Below are 16,182 nucleotides of genomic sequence, written 5' to 3' on the forward strand. Positions count from 1 at the left end.
TCACGGTACGGCAGTGTGAGCTACTGCGTCGCTGACACTCTGCTTTGAACCGTGTACCTCTTTTCCTGTCCCAAAGGTAGGGGTTAAATGTGCAAAAAGATCCTAACCTCTTGCATTAAGTCATGGGAATTAAAAAAAAAATTCAAACCAAGTTGATTACTGTATAACTACATTTGTAGATTGATGAAATATTTCATTCAATCTGTTTTGTGTGTGTTTTTTAGATCTAGATGAATGTGCTTCTAATCCATGTGCAAATGGAGACTGTGTGAACACTGCTGGCTCTTACTACTGCAAGTGTCATACAGGCTTTCACAGGCCTCCAGGCAAGCAGGCCTGCTTCGGTGAGTCATAAATAGTGTAGCATACCTGCAGTATTAAATTAGATTGGGATGGATGAGGGGCTTTTAATATAAAGGGTTTAAATATTGCATATCTGAAAACAAAAGTCCTTAACTACAGGTTATATCCCAGGGAACCAATTTTGGTTAAAGGTCCCATGGCATGGTGGTTTGTTGATGCTTTAAACGGGCTCGTGGAGGCTTCCACATGTTATATCTGCAGCCTTTCTCGAAATGAACCCTCGGCACGTAAATGTAGCCTCCTGGGAGAAAGCCCCATTTCAGCGCTTTTCCCAGTGCGTCGTTTTGCTAATGAGAAGCAGGAGGCGGGGAAGGGTAGAGGGTGGGGGCGGGCCATGGGGGGAGGGGGAGGGGCTTGACCAAGCTGCGCGCACACATACTTGCTGCTATCAGCGCCTGTAGCCACGCTGCTAAGACAAAACCCCGTTCTCCCTCGGACTCCTTTCGTAAACTCGACGTGACACAGAGAACAGAGAGTGAGAGTGTTCGGAGTGGTAGTTTACGAACGTATAATACCCTAGGCTTGAACACGCACTCCATAACCAAAGAGGATAGAAGCAGCAACTACAGCAACATATCGCTTATCCAACAGAAGACATGCATTGCGGAGCAATAGTCAAACATAAGCTCATAAGTTAGTCAATTTCCAGATAAACTCAGTTTAACAGAGCATGCTGTATGCTCTTTAGTTTTGTAGCGCAGCTTACCTGGCTAACTGCAGGAAGCGGTTAGCTGCACAGCTAATGTAGCCATTGCAAGGCTAACGTGCCACCGATTTTAAAACACGGCAAAACGACTTAACAGTTATACACTTACTTGTTCGGTGTTTGTGGCTGATGCGGCAGGGATGCTTGGTACGGACCCAGGCTTCAGTGACAGTTGATGTGCAAAACCTGCCCTGTACTGTCCCAAGTTGTGGAAACATTCATCAGGAAAATGCTTCCGACAAACGTACACCGTCTTAGGTAGACTCGACGGCGTATTATTGGAGTAAATAAAATTAAGCCACTGCGTCTTCAGGGGCTCTCCCGTCGGCAGTAAAAACAGACTCCTTTCTGTGTTGTCACATCCATGTACAGCGCAATTTCCATGTTTCGCTTGCTTAGGTGGTGCCATGTTGTTGTGTCCTCCCTCTATGGTCTCCTCACTACAACTGGGCGGGGCAATCCATACAGTGGGTGGGAATCCAGGGGGGGGGGCGTGGGGATCATCTCCCTTGCTGACGTAGTAAAGGGAAGAGCTTATCAACGCGCTGTTTTGACGCGCCATTCTCAAATGTTGGGCATAGTTTGGTTTACACATTATGACATTTCTAGCCACTGGGGTGACTTAAGAAGGTCAGAGGAACTCATTTTAACGTTAAAAAACCTCAGAAAGTGAAAATTTCATGCCATGGGACCTTTAAGTGTGTGATAGATTTGAGTTTATTTATTTATTTTTTATTTTTTTTATAGTGCACTCAAATGAACTGAAATGAAGACAGATCTATTGTTTATCTGCTTATAGTAACAAAAATGAATTAAACCTCAACTATCAACTTAAAAAAACCTCACAAGTCTTTTATACCTATTGTCTTTGCACTTTGGTAGCCATGCACATCTTGCTGAAGCTGTGGTGTTGTGTGCTCCCTGACAGACACTGATGAATGCCTGCATAATGGAGTGCTTTGTCAGAATGGCCGCTGTCTGAACATGGTGGGTAGCTTCCGGTGCATCTGCAATGTAGGCTTCCAGCTAACATCTGATGGCAGGAACTGTATGGGTAAGACCTGAACCCCACAGTGTGCCCACATGAGTGTCTGCAGTGTCTGAGAGACTGGAATGAAGACATCAAGCATACATTCTGTTTTTTTTTTTTGTACATAACTACTGATTCTGTCATATGAGTATCACCCAAGGCTTTTGCTTGCATTATCTGGTCATAATTTACCTTATGGTCTCAGAAATTAACATTCCTCTTCTACAGTGGTGCTTGAAAGTTTGTGAACCCTTTAGAATTTTCTGTATTTCTGCATAAATATGACCTAAAACATCATTGGATTTTCACACAAGTCTTAAAAGTAGATAAAGAGAACCCAGTTAAACAAATGAAACAAAAATATTATACATGGCCATTTATTTATTGAGGAAAATGATCCAATATTACATATCTGTGAGTGGCAAAAGTATGTGATTAGCAGTTAATTTGAAGGTGAAATTAGAGTCAGGTGTTTTCAATCAATGGGATGACAATCAGGCGTGAGTGGGCACCCTGTTTTATTTAAAGAACAGGGATCTATCAAAGTCTGATCATGTTTGTGGAAGTGTATCATGGCACGAACAAAGGAGATTTCTGAGGACCTCAGAAAAAGCGTTGTTGATGCTCTTCAGGCTGGAAAAGGTTACAAAGCCATCTCTAAAGAGTTTGGACTCCACCAATCCACAGTCAGACAGATTGTGTACAAATGGAGGAAATTCAAGACCATTGTTACCCTCCCCAGGAGTGGTCGACCAACAAGGATCACTCCAAGAGCAAGGCGTGTAATAGTCGGCGACGTCACAAAGGACTCCAGGGTAACTTCTAAGCAACTGAAGGCCTCTCTCACATTGGCTAATGTTAATGTTCATGAGTCCACCATCAGGAGAACACTGAACAACAATGGTGTGCATGGCAGGGTTGCAAGGAGAAAGCCACTGCTCTCCAGAAAGAATATTGCTGCTCATCTGCAGTTTGCTAAAGATCATGTGGACAAGCCAGAAGCCTATTGGAAAAATGTTTTGTGGACGGATGAGACCAAAATAGAACTTTTTGGCTTAAAGTGTTATGAAGAGAAGTGTTATGTTTGGAGAAAGGAAAACACTGCATTCCAGCATAAGAACCTTATCCCATCTGTGAAACATGGTGGTGGTAGTATCATGGTTTGGGCCTGTTTGGCTGCGTCTGGGCCAGGATGGCTTGCCATCATTGATGGAACAACGAATTCTGAATTATTCCAGAGAATTGTAAAGAAAAATGTCAGGACATCTGTCCATGAACTGAATCTCAAGAGAAGGTGGGTCATGCAGCAAGACAACGACCCTAAGCACAGAAGTTTAACCAAAGAATGGTTAAAGAAGAATAAAGTTAATGTTTTGGAATGGCCAAGTCAAAGTCCTGACCTTAATCCAATCAAAATGTTGCGGAAGGACCTGAAGCGAGCAGTTCATGTGAGGAAACCCACCAACATCCCAGAGTTGAAGCTGTTCTGTATGGAGGAACGGGCTAAAATTCCTCCAAGCCGGTGTGCAGGACTGATCAACAGTTACCGGAAACGTTTAGTTGCAGTTATTGCTGCACAAGGGGGTCACACCAGATACTGACAGCAAAGGTTCACATACTTTTGCCACTCACAGATATGCAATATTGGATCATTTTCCTCAATAAATAAATTACCAAGTATAATATTTTTGTCTCGTTTGTTTAACTGGGTTCCCTTTATCTACTTTTAGGACTTGTGTGAAAATCTGATGATGTTTTAGGTCATATTTATGCAGAAATATAGAAAATTCTAAAGGGTTCACAAACTTTCAAGCACCACTGTACTTAAAAAAAAAAAAAAATCTTAGAACACCATGCAACATTTTTGATGCCTTTTTCCCTACAGACCATGACGAATGTTCCATAACAAACATGTGTTTAAATGGCATGTGCATCAATGAAGACGGCAGCTTTAAATGTGTATGCAAACCTGGTTTCACACTTGCCTCTAGTGGTCGCTACTGCTCAGGTGTGTATTGTTAACACACTTACAATCTTTTAACTCGGGGGTTCCCAAACTTTTCCATGCCAAGGCCCCCTAAACAGCATTAGCTTCTGGCCGGGGACCCCCTTTGCAAACCCACAGACAATGCTACAAAATATGTAAAGAAACATCAACTTTTAGAATGTTTTCTCTTACTTTTATTCAATATTCAATAATTGGTACATTTGTTTAGCATAAGAATATTATTAACTAACATGTTTTCAACACAAATATTTTCGCACTGAACAATAAACTGTATAACCTCCTGTAGTACCTGATTCAACTCTTTATCCATCCTTTTTGCGGCCAGTGCCTCGCGATGGAGCATGCAGTGTGTGGCCACTACATGCGGGGCCTTCTGCTTAATGAGCGCGGTCACTCCACTGATCTTCCCGGTCATTGCCGCGGCTCCGTCCGAACACCCCCCCACACAACGGGCCCAGTCCAATCCGTTAGACTCGATGTAATCGTCCAAAACTTGAAAAATGTCTTTCCCAGTAGTTCTTCTTTCAAGTGCTTTACAAAATAGTATTTCCTCCACAAATCTTTCCTGTGAAATAAATCTGATGTACACAAGCAGTTGGGCCTCGTTGGATAAATCTGTGCTGTCATCCAGCTGAAGTGCGAAGTATTCGCTGGCTCTCACCTGCTCCAACAGCTGAGCAGATACGTCTTGAGCCATGCCACCAATCCGTCGGCTCACGGTGTTATCAGAGAGTGGGACAGCATCGATTTTTTTTTTTGGCAGCATCCTCACCAAGCAATTCTCGGACAATGTCTTTGGTGGCTGGTAAAATCAAATCTTCTCCAATTGAGTGAGGTTTTTTAGCACGAGCAATGTGGTACGAGGCTAAAAATGATGCCTTCAGGGCCCGCTCGGGGACAGTAGCTTGCTGGGTGAATGCAGCAGATTGCCTGACCAAATGCTCTTCTTTGCGTCTGAAGAAATCTACTGTTTCTTCGGCGTCTGTCGGATGTTTTTGTACCAAGTGACGCTGAAGTTTCGAAGGTTTTAAGCACTCGTTTGACAGGGTCTCCAGACAGAGGACGCATTTCGGGCAATCATGGCCATTTTTCTGTATGGCTGTAAAGCCATACTTAATGCATGCTGCCTCATACTTTCGGATTTTAGTTGGCCAGGACTTCTTAGTTTTTTTCGCAGCAGTGTCCTCCACGGCAGGGCTGTTGGTTTGTTCCTTCGGTCTCTTCTTCAAAAACCTGTCCATTTTGCACTAGCAATATGCTAGTTTGAGGAGCAAAGCAGCTTGATAAATGGCGCAAACCGCAACGTCGCAGGCAATCGGAGAGATGAGAATGGCAAACAACGTTTCGATATGATGTATTATTATTAATAATTATATTTTATAATGGCGGCACGGTGGTGTAGTGGTTAGCGCTGTCGCCTCACAGCAAGAAGGTCCGGGTTCGAGCCCCGGGGCCGGCGAGGGCCTTTCTGTGCGGAGTTTGCATGTTCTCCCCGTGTCCGCGTGGGTTTCCTCCGGGTGCTCCGGTTTCCCCCACAGTCCAAAGACATGCAGGTTAGGTTAACTGGTGACTCTAAATTGACCGTAGGTGTGAATGTGAGTGTGAATGGTTGTCTGTGTCTATGTGTCAGCCCTGTGATGACCTGGCGACTTATCCAGGGTGTACCCCGCCTTTCACCCGTAGTCAGCTGGGATAGGCTCCAGCTTGCCTGCGACCCTGTAGAAGGATAAAGCGGCTAGAGATGATGAGATGATATATATTTTTTCACAATTTTTTTGTTATCGTCCCTCCAACTTTCTGAGGCTCCCCTAGCGCCCCCTGGCGGCCCCCCAGGGGGCCGCGGCCCCCACTTTGAAAACCACTGTTTTAACTCATACCAGGTGTACATTACTGATACTCAGGGTACAAAAGTTTGAGCATCAAAACTGTTGCTGAAGTTGTTGGATATGTGAGTTTGTTTTTGAGAAAATTATATACGTTCCAAATTATGTGTGCTCATTCTCATAGATATTGATGAGTGCTTGACCCCTGGTATCTGCATAAATGGGCGGTGTATAAACACAGAGGGGTCGTACAGGTGTGAGTGCTTGGCAGGACTGGCTGTTGGGCCTGACGGACGCTCATGTGTAGGTAAGGACAAAAAAAACCACACTTTTACAAACACTCAGAGAAGTGTAAACAATAGAGGCATGCTATTAAGCATCTGTGCCTGTCACAGGGCTTGTTGAATGAATTAGTTTATGCTTGCGTGGGTTTTGTGGCATCGAAGCTCTAAGTGTATTATATGTAAATACTAAATCATCCAGTTTACCATCAGACGCAACCTCAGCATGAGACATGTTTAAACTCACTATTGTACACGTCGTTGCTACAAACAGGATGATGCAATTAGCACACATGCACACAGTAACTCACTGTCGCTTACGGTACTTGAACCCTTTTTTTTTTTTTTTTACTCTCGAGAACTAGTGGGATATCAACAACCTGTTTTAAATTTAGGCTGAAAACTGAGCCAAGGCTTTTTATTGTCGGACTGCCTGTGTAGCTTTTCACTGTATGACTCACGCTCTCTCGCTGTCCTAATATGAAAGCATTCTCAGGATCCTGATTTTCAGGAAAGACAATCAAGACATTTGTGTGTGTGTGTGTGTGTGTGTGTGTGTGTGTGGGGTGTGTGTGTGTGGGGGGGGAATAAGTATTTGATACACTGCCGATTTTGCAAGTTTTCCCACTTACAAAGAATGGAGAGGTCTGTAATTTGTAGCGTAGGTACGCTTCAACTGTGCGAGACAGAATCTAAAAAAAATAAAATCCAGAAAATCACATTGTATGATTTTTTAAATAATTAATTTGCATTTTATGACATGAAATAAGTATTTGATACAATAGAAAAACAGAACTTAATATTTGGTACAGAAACCTTTGTTTACAATTACAGAGGTCAGACGTTTCCTGTAGCTCTTGACCAGGTTTGCACACGCTGCAGCAGGGATTTTGGCCCACTCCTCCATACAGATCTTCTCCAGATCTTTCAGGTTTTGGGGCTGTCGCTGGGCAACACGGCGTTTCAGCTCCCTCCGAAGATTTTCTATTGGGTTCAGGTCTGGAGACTGGCTAGGCCACTCCAGGACCTTGAAATGCTTCTTACGGAGCCACTCCTTAGTTGCCCTGGCTGTGTGTTTCGGGTCATTGTCATGCTGGAAGACCCAGCCATGACCCATCTTCAATGCTCTTACTGAGGGAAGGAGGTTGTTGCCCAAAATCTCGCGATACATGGCCCCATCCATCTTCCCCTCAATACGGTGCAGTCGTCCTGTCCCCTTTGCAGAAAAGCACCCCCAAAGTATGATGTTTCCACCTCCATGCTTCACGGTTGGGATGGTGTTCTTGGGGTTATACTCATCCTTCTTCTTCCTCCAAACACGGCGAGTGGAGTTTATACCAAAAAGCTCTATTTTGGTCTCATCTGACCACATGACCTTCTCCCATGCCTCCTCTGGATCATCCAGATGGTCATTGGCAAACTTCAGACGGGCCTGGAGATGTGCTGGCTTGAGCAGGGGGACCTTGCGTGCGCCGCAGGATTTTAATCCATGACGGCGTAGTGTGTTGCTAATGGTAATCTTTGAGACTGTGGTCCCAGCTCTCTTCAGGTCATTGACCAGGTCCTTCTGTGTAGTTCTGGGCTGATCCCTTACCTTTTTCATGATCATTGATACCCCACGAGGCGAGATCTTGCATGGAGCCCCAGACCGAGGGAGATTGACAGTCACCTTGAGTTTCTTCCATTTTCTAAAACTTGTGCCAACAGTTGTTGCCTTCTCACCAAGCTGCTCGCCTGTTGTCCTGTAGCCCATCCCAGCCTTGTGCAGGTCTACAGTTTTGTCCCTGGTGTCCTTAGACAGGTCTTTGGGTTTGCCCATGGTGGAGAGGTTGGAGTCTGATTGATTGAGTGTGTGGACAGGTGTCTTTTATACAGGTAACGGGTTCAAACAGGTGCAATTAATACAGGTAATGAGCGGAGAATAGGAGGGCTTCTTAAAGAAAAACTAACAGGTCTGTGAGAGCCAGAATTCTTCCTGGTTGGTAGGTGATCAAATACTTATTTCATGCAATAAAATGCAAATTAATAATTTAAAAATTTCTGGATTTTTTTTTTAGATTCTGTCTCTCACAGTTGAAGCATACCTACGCTAAAAATTACAGACCTCTCCATTTCTTTGTAAGTGGGAAAACTTGCAAAATCGGCAGTGTATCAAATACTTATTTTCCCCACTGTATATATATATATTGTATAATGTGAATTGCAGTGTGGAATTGTAGTGTTTCATTGAGCTAACTACATTGTCTTAAACACAATCCCTCATTGCACTCGCGAAAGCACTTTATACGCACAAAAATAATCACATATTAAACTTCTATAGATTTCACAATTAAAAAAAAATGTTTTCTTAATCAGACTTGTGGTATTGATCATTTTCTGCCGCATCACCTAATTTCTTCCCATCTTTTCATAACCAGACACACACATGCGTAGTACCTGCTATGGAGCTATTAAAAAGGGTGTGTGTGTTCACCCTTTCCATGGAGCAGTCACCAAATCGGTGTGCTGCTGTGCGAGCACAGACTACAGCTTTGGGGAGCCCTGCCAACCGTGCCCTGCCCTGAACTCAGGTACCGTACATCTGAAGGTTTTTTTTCTAAATTACGTAAAACACCCTGCCAAACCCCAAACATGCACAACTTATTACCGCCGTCTTTCTTGATCAAGTAATGCTATTGGTCTGTTTGCTATTTAGTGAGATTATACTGCTTGGAAAAAAGTGGATGGAATTAACATTTTCTTTTTTTTTTTTTAATAATTTGTTTTATTAGGACATAGTTTCAGTGTGCATATCACAAAACAGGAATGGGCATGTCCCATTTTTTCATAAACCATCAGACAACAAGCAAAAACTGACACTTGTACAGAAAAAAAGAAAAGAAACCCTACCCACCCACACTGGTCCATTCCCACACTAAAGCAAAGAGCATGAAGAGTGTTACTGTCTTAAGTTTGTTCTGGTCTAATGTTTTCTATTTGAAATTAAATACTGGAAGTTGTAGACACTTCATCAAAATAAGAGAGGAAAGGCTGCCACGTAATGTAAAACTTCTCAGTTCATCCTCTTTGAGAAAATTTTTATCTTTTCCAATTTCAGGAATGACATCATATTAGTTCTCCAAGCTTGTTGTCCTGGGGCAATTGGTGACTTCCAGTGTAGGAGGATACATCTACGGGCAATTAGAGAGGCAAATGATAGCACATTCAATTTTTGTATGCTGAATTTAGGATAATTCAAAAGGACTCCAAAAATAGCAATAAGTAGACAAGGTTCTATTTCAGTCTCTAAAACTTCAGACATGACTTTGAAAAAGTTCTTCCAAAAACCTGTCAACTTTGAGCCGGACCAAAAGGTATGGGCAAGATGTGATAGAACAGAGGCACATCTATTACAGGCTTCACTAGTACCAGGAAAGTATTTTGCCAATTTGGCTTTGCTTAAGTGCATCCTACAGTGGTGCTTGAAAGTTTGTGAACCCTTTAGAATTTTCTATATTTCTGCATAAATATGACCTAAAACATCATCAGATTTTCACACAAGTCCTAAAAGTAGATAAAGAGAACCCAGTTAAACAAATGAGACAAAAATATTATACTTGGTCATTTATTTATTGAGGAAAATGATCCAATATTACATATCTGTGAGTGGCAAAAGTATGTGAATCTCTAGGCTTAGCAGTTAATTTCAAGGTGAAATTAGAGTCAGGAGTTTTCAATTAATTGGATGACAATCAGGTGTGAGTGGGCACCCTGTTTTATTTCAAGAACAGGGATCTATCAAAGTCTGATCTTCACAACACACGTTTGCGGAAGTGTATCATGGCATGAACGAAGGAGATTTCTGAGGACCTCAGAAAAAGCATTGTTGATGCTCATCAGGCCGGAAAAGGTTACAAAACCATCTCTAAAGAGTTTGGACTCCACCAATCCACAGTCAGACAGATTGTGTACAAATGGGGGAAATTCAAGACCATTGTTACCCTCCCCAGGAGTGGTCGAGCAACAAAGATCACTCCAAGAGCAAGGTGTGTAATAGTCGGTGAGGTCACAAAGGACCCCAGGGTAACTTCTAAGCAACTGAAGGCCTCTCTCACATTGGCTAATGTTAATGTTCATGAGTCCACCATCAGGAGAACACTGAACAACAATGGTGTGCATGGCAAGGTTGCAAGGAGAAAGCCACTGCTCTCCAAAAAGAACATTGCTGCTCGTCTGCAGTTTGCTAAAGATCATGTGGACAAGCCAGAAGGCTATTGGAAAAATGTTTTGTGGACGGATGAGACCAAAATAGAACTTTTTGGTTTAAATGAGAAGCGTTATGTTTGGAGAAAGGAAAACACTGCATTCCAGCATAAGAACCTTATCCCATCTGTGAAACATGGTGGTGGTAGTATCATGGTTTGGGCCTGTTTTGCTGCATCTGGGCCAGGACGGCTTGCCATCATTGATGGAACAATGAATTCTGAATTATACCAGCGAATTCTAAAGGAAAATGTCAGGACATCTGTCCATGAACTGAATCTCAAGAGAAGGTGGGTCATGCAGCAAGACAACGACCCTAAGCACACAAGTCATTCTACCAAAGAATGGTTAAAGAAGAATAAAGTTAATGTTTTGGAATGGCCAAGTCAAAGTCCTGACCTTAATCCAATGGAAATGTTGTGGAAGGACCTGAAGCGAGCAGTTCATGTGAGGAAACCCACCAACATCCCGGAGTTGAAGCTGTTCTGTACGGAGGAACGGGCTAAAATTCCTCCAAGCCGGTGTGCAGGACTGATCAACAGTTACCACAAACGTTTAGTTGCAGTTATTGCTGCACAAGGGGGTCACACCAGATACTGACAGCAAAGGTTCACATACTTTTGCCACTCACAGATATGTAATATTGGATCATTTTCCTCAATAAATAAATGACCAAGTATAATATTTTTGTCTCATGTGTTTAACTGGGTTCTCTTTATCTACTTTTAGGAATTGTGTGAAAATCTGATGATGTTTTAGGTCATATTTATGCAGAAATATAAAAAATTCTAAAGGGTTCACAAACTTTCAAGCACCACTGTATGTAGCACCTTAAACTGTATTAGGTTGAGACGGGGGTGGCACGGTGGTGTAGTGGTTAGCGCTGTCGCCTCACAGCAAGAAGGTCTGGGTTCGAGCCCCGTGGCCGGCGAGGGTCTTTCTGTGTGGAGTTTGCATGTTCTCGCCGTGTCCGCGTGGGTTTCCTCTGGGTGCTCCGGTTTCCCCCACAGTCCAAAGACATGCAGGTTAGGTTAACTGGTGACTCTAAATTGACCGTAGGTGTGAATGTGAGTGTGAATGGTTGTCTGTGTCTATGTGTCAGCCCTGTGATGACCTGGCGACTTGTCCAGGGTGTACCCCGCCTTTCGCCCGTAGTCAGCTGGGATAGGCTCCAGCTTGCCTGCGACCCTGTAGAACAGGATAAAGCGGCTAGAGATAATGAGATGAGATGAGATGAGATGAGGTTGAGACGGGCACAGGATGAAGAATGATTGACTTGTAGTTTGGCTTTATCCCACCATTCATCATGAAACTGGACTTCCAGCTCAGTCTCCCATTCATGTTTGATTTTGTCAAGAGGTGAAGGGTCAGATTTCAGAATGAAAGTGTATAGCTTGGATGTTTGCCCCATCTGATTAAGTGGTTTATCTAGAATATGTGGTGATGTATCATCGGGCAGATATGGGAATGTAGTGCAGTGGTCTTTAACAAAACTGCAAAGCTGAAGATAACGGAAAAAATGGTTTTAGGGGAGATCATATTGGCATGATATGATTTTGAAATCTGCAAATGTGCCATTAAGAAATAATTCTCTGAATGACCTGATACCTTTGTAATTCCAATGTGTAAATGCAGAGTCAAGTTTGGAGGGCAAAAAGTAATGATTATTGCATAATGGTCCAAAGAGGGCAAGATCGTATCATTTAAAGTGTTTGTGAAACTGTGTCCATGTTTTCAAAGTTGACAAAACCACTGGATTCGAAGTATAATTTCTTGCTGGGATAGGTAAAGGGGAGCATGTCAAGGCTACAAGTGAGGTAGTGTGACGAGAGAGAAACTCCATTTTACACTAATCTAAATCCTCCTCATATCTCCAGCTGAGTATTTTATGTATATTTGCTGCCCAGTAAAAAAAAATAAAATTAGGGAGGCCCAGTCCCCCCTCCCATCTCACTGCCTGCAGAGCACTCCTCCTTATTCGGAATTAACATTTTCGCTGAACATAATTCATCTGGAGATCTCTCCAGTGCTGATATATCTATAGCTCAATGGGAAGCCAGATCATACAAAGTCATAAAGTCGTCTAAACATTTTACAGAAAGTTTGTATCAGCGTCTGGCGAACCCAGCAGTATTGTTCTGTTCTCACTTTTTATTTCACTTCAGGCCTGATGGTACTGTATGTTCACACTAAAATGCAGCGAGTGCATTAAAATGACCAGAAGTCTGTCAGGGTGCAGGCATTTACGGATGTATGTGCAGCGGAGAGCGGGGAAAGCAAACTGGAAACAAAGCCAAAACGCAAGACTAGACTCAAGGTCGTGGCACAGGCGAGGGTTGATCGATCGGTAGATGGGGCAATGCGGACAGGGCTAGAGAATAACGAGAAAGACACGAGAGCGAGGGTCGAGAACATAATAAAGCAGGCAGTAGAATAAAGGCTCCATATGATAGGAATGAACACTGAACAATACTTCGCATCGAGTGAGAGTGGGAGAGGTGTTTTATATAGCAGGGGCTGATGAACCAGGAAACGAGTGACAGGTGTATTTAATAAACAGGTGATAGAGGGCGCTGTGGTTCGTGGGTGTTGTAGTTCTGAGCAGCCATGTTTGTAGAAGGGTTCAAACTGGCGCTCTCGACAGCATTACTGACAAAGTCATTAATTTACTATGCGAACCAACATCTTTCCATGGCTAATAGTGGCATGACTGTTGGCAGTGTCTTAGGCAGTGGGAGCATCAGAATAAAATTGAAGTTCAGAATAAAGTTGAAGAATAACGTTAACGTTGAAAGGCAACTTTATGGTAATGAGCAGTCCAACAGCAACCAATCAGAATTTAGAGATGCTCCATTCTAAAGAATACTAGAAAACACAGTCGTCTAAATTTTTGTTCCATTAAAATCTTTCCTAAGTACAAAAGAGGAGAAATGAAAAATTGTGCTGGTGGGTTTCACCATTAATTATGACGTATCCCTGTTTCTGTTCAGGGACATACATTAAAAAAAAACAGACAAAAACCAAATAAACTGTATGTTGAAATTTGACTCAGCACTTAGCATCAACACAAAAGTCACACCGCACAAATGGATTTTAATTAAGCCTAGATTACAGTGGTGCTTGAAAGTTTGTGAACCCTTTAGAATTTTCTATATTTCTGCATAAATATGACCTAAAACATCATCCGATTTTCACACAAGTCCTAAAAGTAGAGAAAGAGAACCCAGTTAAACAAATGAGACAAAAATATCGTACTTGGTCATTTGTTTACTGAAGAAAATGATCCAATATTACATATCTGTGAGTGGCAAAAGTATGTGAACCTTTGCTGTCAGTACCTGGTGTGACCCCCTTGTGCAGCAATAACTGCAACTAAACGTTTGTGGTAACTGTTGATCAGTCCTGCACACCGGCTTGGAGGAATTTTAGCCCATTCCTCCATACAGAACAGCTTCAACTCTGGGATGTTGGTGGGTTTCCTCATATGAACTGCTCGCTTCAGGTCCTTCCACAACATTTCGATTGGATTAAGGTCAGGACTTTGACTTGGCCATTCCAAAAACATTAACTTTATTCTTCTTTAACCATTCTTTGGTAGAACGACTTGCGTGCTTAGGGTTGTTGTCTTGCTGCATGACCCACCTTCTCTTGAGATTCAGTTCATGGACAGATGTCCTGACATTTTCCTTTAGAATTCGCTGGTATAATTCAGAATTCATTGTTCCTTCAACGATGGCAAGCCGTCCTGGCCCAGATGCAGCAAAACAGGCCCAAACCACGATACTACCACCACCATGTTTCACAGATGGGATAAGGTTCTTATGCTGGAATGCAATGTTTTCCTTTCTCCAAACATAACGCTTCTCATTTAAACCAAAAAGTTCTATTTGGTCTCATCCGTCCAGAAAACATTTTTCCAATAGCCTTCTGGCTTGTCCACGTGATCTTTAGCAAACTGCAGATGAGCAGCAATGTGCTTTTTGGAGAGCAGTGGCTTTCTCCTTGCAACCCTGCCATGCACACCATTGTTGTTCAGTGTTCTCCTGATGGTGGACTCATGAACATTAACATTAGCCAATATGAGAGAGGCCTTCAGTTGCTTAGAAGTTACCCTGGGGTCCTTTGTGACCTTGCTGACTATTACAGACCTTGCTCTTGGAGTGATCTTTGTTGGTCGACCACTCCTGGGGAGGGTAACAATGGTCTTGAATTTCCTCCATTTGTACACAATCTGTCTGACTGTGGATTGGTGGAGTCCAAACTCTTTAGAGATGGTTTTGTAACCTTTTCCAGCCTGATGAGCATCAACAACGCTTTTTCTGAGGTCCTCAGAAATCTCCTTTGTTTGTGCCATGATACACTTCCACAAACATGTGTTGTGAAGATCAGACTTTGATAGATCCCTGTTCTTTAAATAAAACAGGGTGCCCACTCACACCTGATTGTCATCCCATTGATTGAAAACACCTGACTCTAATTTCACCTTCAAATTAACTGCTAATCCTAGAGGTTCACATACTTTTGCCACTGACAGATATGTAATATTGCATCATTTTCCTCAATAAATAAATGACCAAGTATAATATTTTTGTCTCATTTGTGTAACTGGGTTCTCTTTATCTACTTTTAGGACTTGTGTGAAAATCTGATGATGTTTTAGGTCATATTTATGCAGAAATATAGAAAATTCTAAAGGGTTCACAAACTTTCAAGCACCACTGTATATCATTTAGTTTCTTTTCTTACCAAACAATCATAATCATCATTGTTCATTATTTTCCTTTCATTTACCTTCACATTTAAAAGATTTAACGAGGTTATCTTATACCTTACTTGTGGTCAGTTGGTACTAAGAAACCGGTCGACGTGTGTTTGCTTTGCAGTTCTTAAAAAGTTTGCATAAAGTTTGTATGACGAAGCATTCTGAATGAACTTGTAGCCACCTATTTAATCTGGGTCACAGAGCGTCCACGAACTTCGACAGCGTCAATGGCAGGGCAGCCAAAGCAAATTTTTAACACTCTAGCCGCTTTTGGTGTGAATGTACCTTTATAGATATTATATAGCGTATAAGCTACTTGCTTTGCTCTTTCGTTCCACTGCACATATGAGAGAATTTGCAGGCAAAAATATGTAAACTCCATTTAACTTCATCAACGTATCTTAGGAATTTTCCTCATTTTTATCTCTTTCTGGCGTTATCCAGATGGACAGCTGTTCATGTCTGAGACTGATGTGATGAGGGGAGCCTTGTGTAGCTCATTGGATATGTTTATTCTCTGTATAAGAAAGTAAACCTTGTGCTATGGGTTGTTTGGAAATCCCGTTTTTTTTTTTTTCAAAATTTTGTATACAAATGCCTGCACATTTATCATTCATACATTGGATCACTGTATGAGCATATGCATTATTTTGGCAGAACAGCAACTGATACATTTTTCAGCAGCAACCTCACAAGCTTTTACCCACAAGACCCGTTTCCTTTTGGAATGGACTCCTGGCTTGTCTGGATTTCTAGCTGAAAGATTTTAACTCAATGCCTTGAATTTAAAACCTATTATTAATATCTATTTTTGTGCAATCCGGCATTTTGAGTTTAACAGTTTCTAATTTTATTGAATATGATAGATATCTATGAAGACAGCTTACACCACTGAGGGTAAAACTATGGTATGAGTATTATATATGAAGCTACGTGTGTTTTGTGGTTTAAGAGTGAATGTGTATTT

The 16,182-nt window shown here is 42.2% G+C and overlaps 1 protein-coding gene across 5 annotated transcripts in view; it reads left to right on the forward strand.

Annotated features, from left to right (window-relative positions):
* Window positions 1-16,182, forward strand: part of LOC132873115 (fibrillin-2) — a 170,232-nt gene that overhangs the window by 46,143 nt on the left and 107,907 nt on the right. For all 5 annotated transcript variants that reach the window (XR_009651532.1, XR_009651533.1, XM_060908372.1 and 2 more), the window contains exons 12-16: window positions 225-344; window positions 1,998-2,123; window positions 3,985-4,107; window positions 6,115-6,237; window positions 8,629-8,781. Coding sequence is in view for 3 of the 5 variants with exons in the window: in XM_060908372.1 (XP_060764355.1) it covers window positions 225-344; window positions 1,998-2,123; window positions 3,985-4,107; window positions 6,115-6,237; window positions 8,629-8,781 (645 nt within the window). In the remaining 2 variants the exon portion in view is untranslated. The remainder of the gene's footprint in view (window positions 1-224; window positions 345-1,997; window positions 2,124-3,984; window positions 4,108-6,114; window positions 6,238-8,628; window positions 8,782-16,182) is intronic.

This window comes from Neoarius graeffei, chromosome 25 (genome assembly GCF_027579695.1).
Source record: "Neoarius graeffei isolate fNeoGra1 chromosome 25, fNeoGra1.pri, whole genome shotgun sequence".
Lineage (NCBI taxonomy): Eukaryota > Metazoa > Chordata > Actinopteri > Siluriformes > Ariidae > Neoarius > Neoarius graeffei.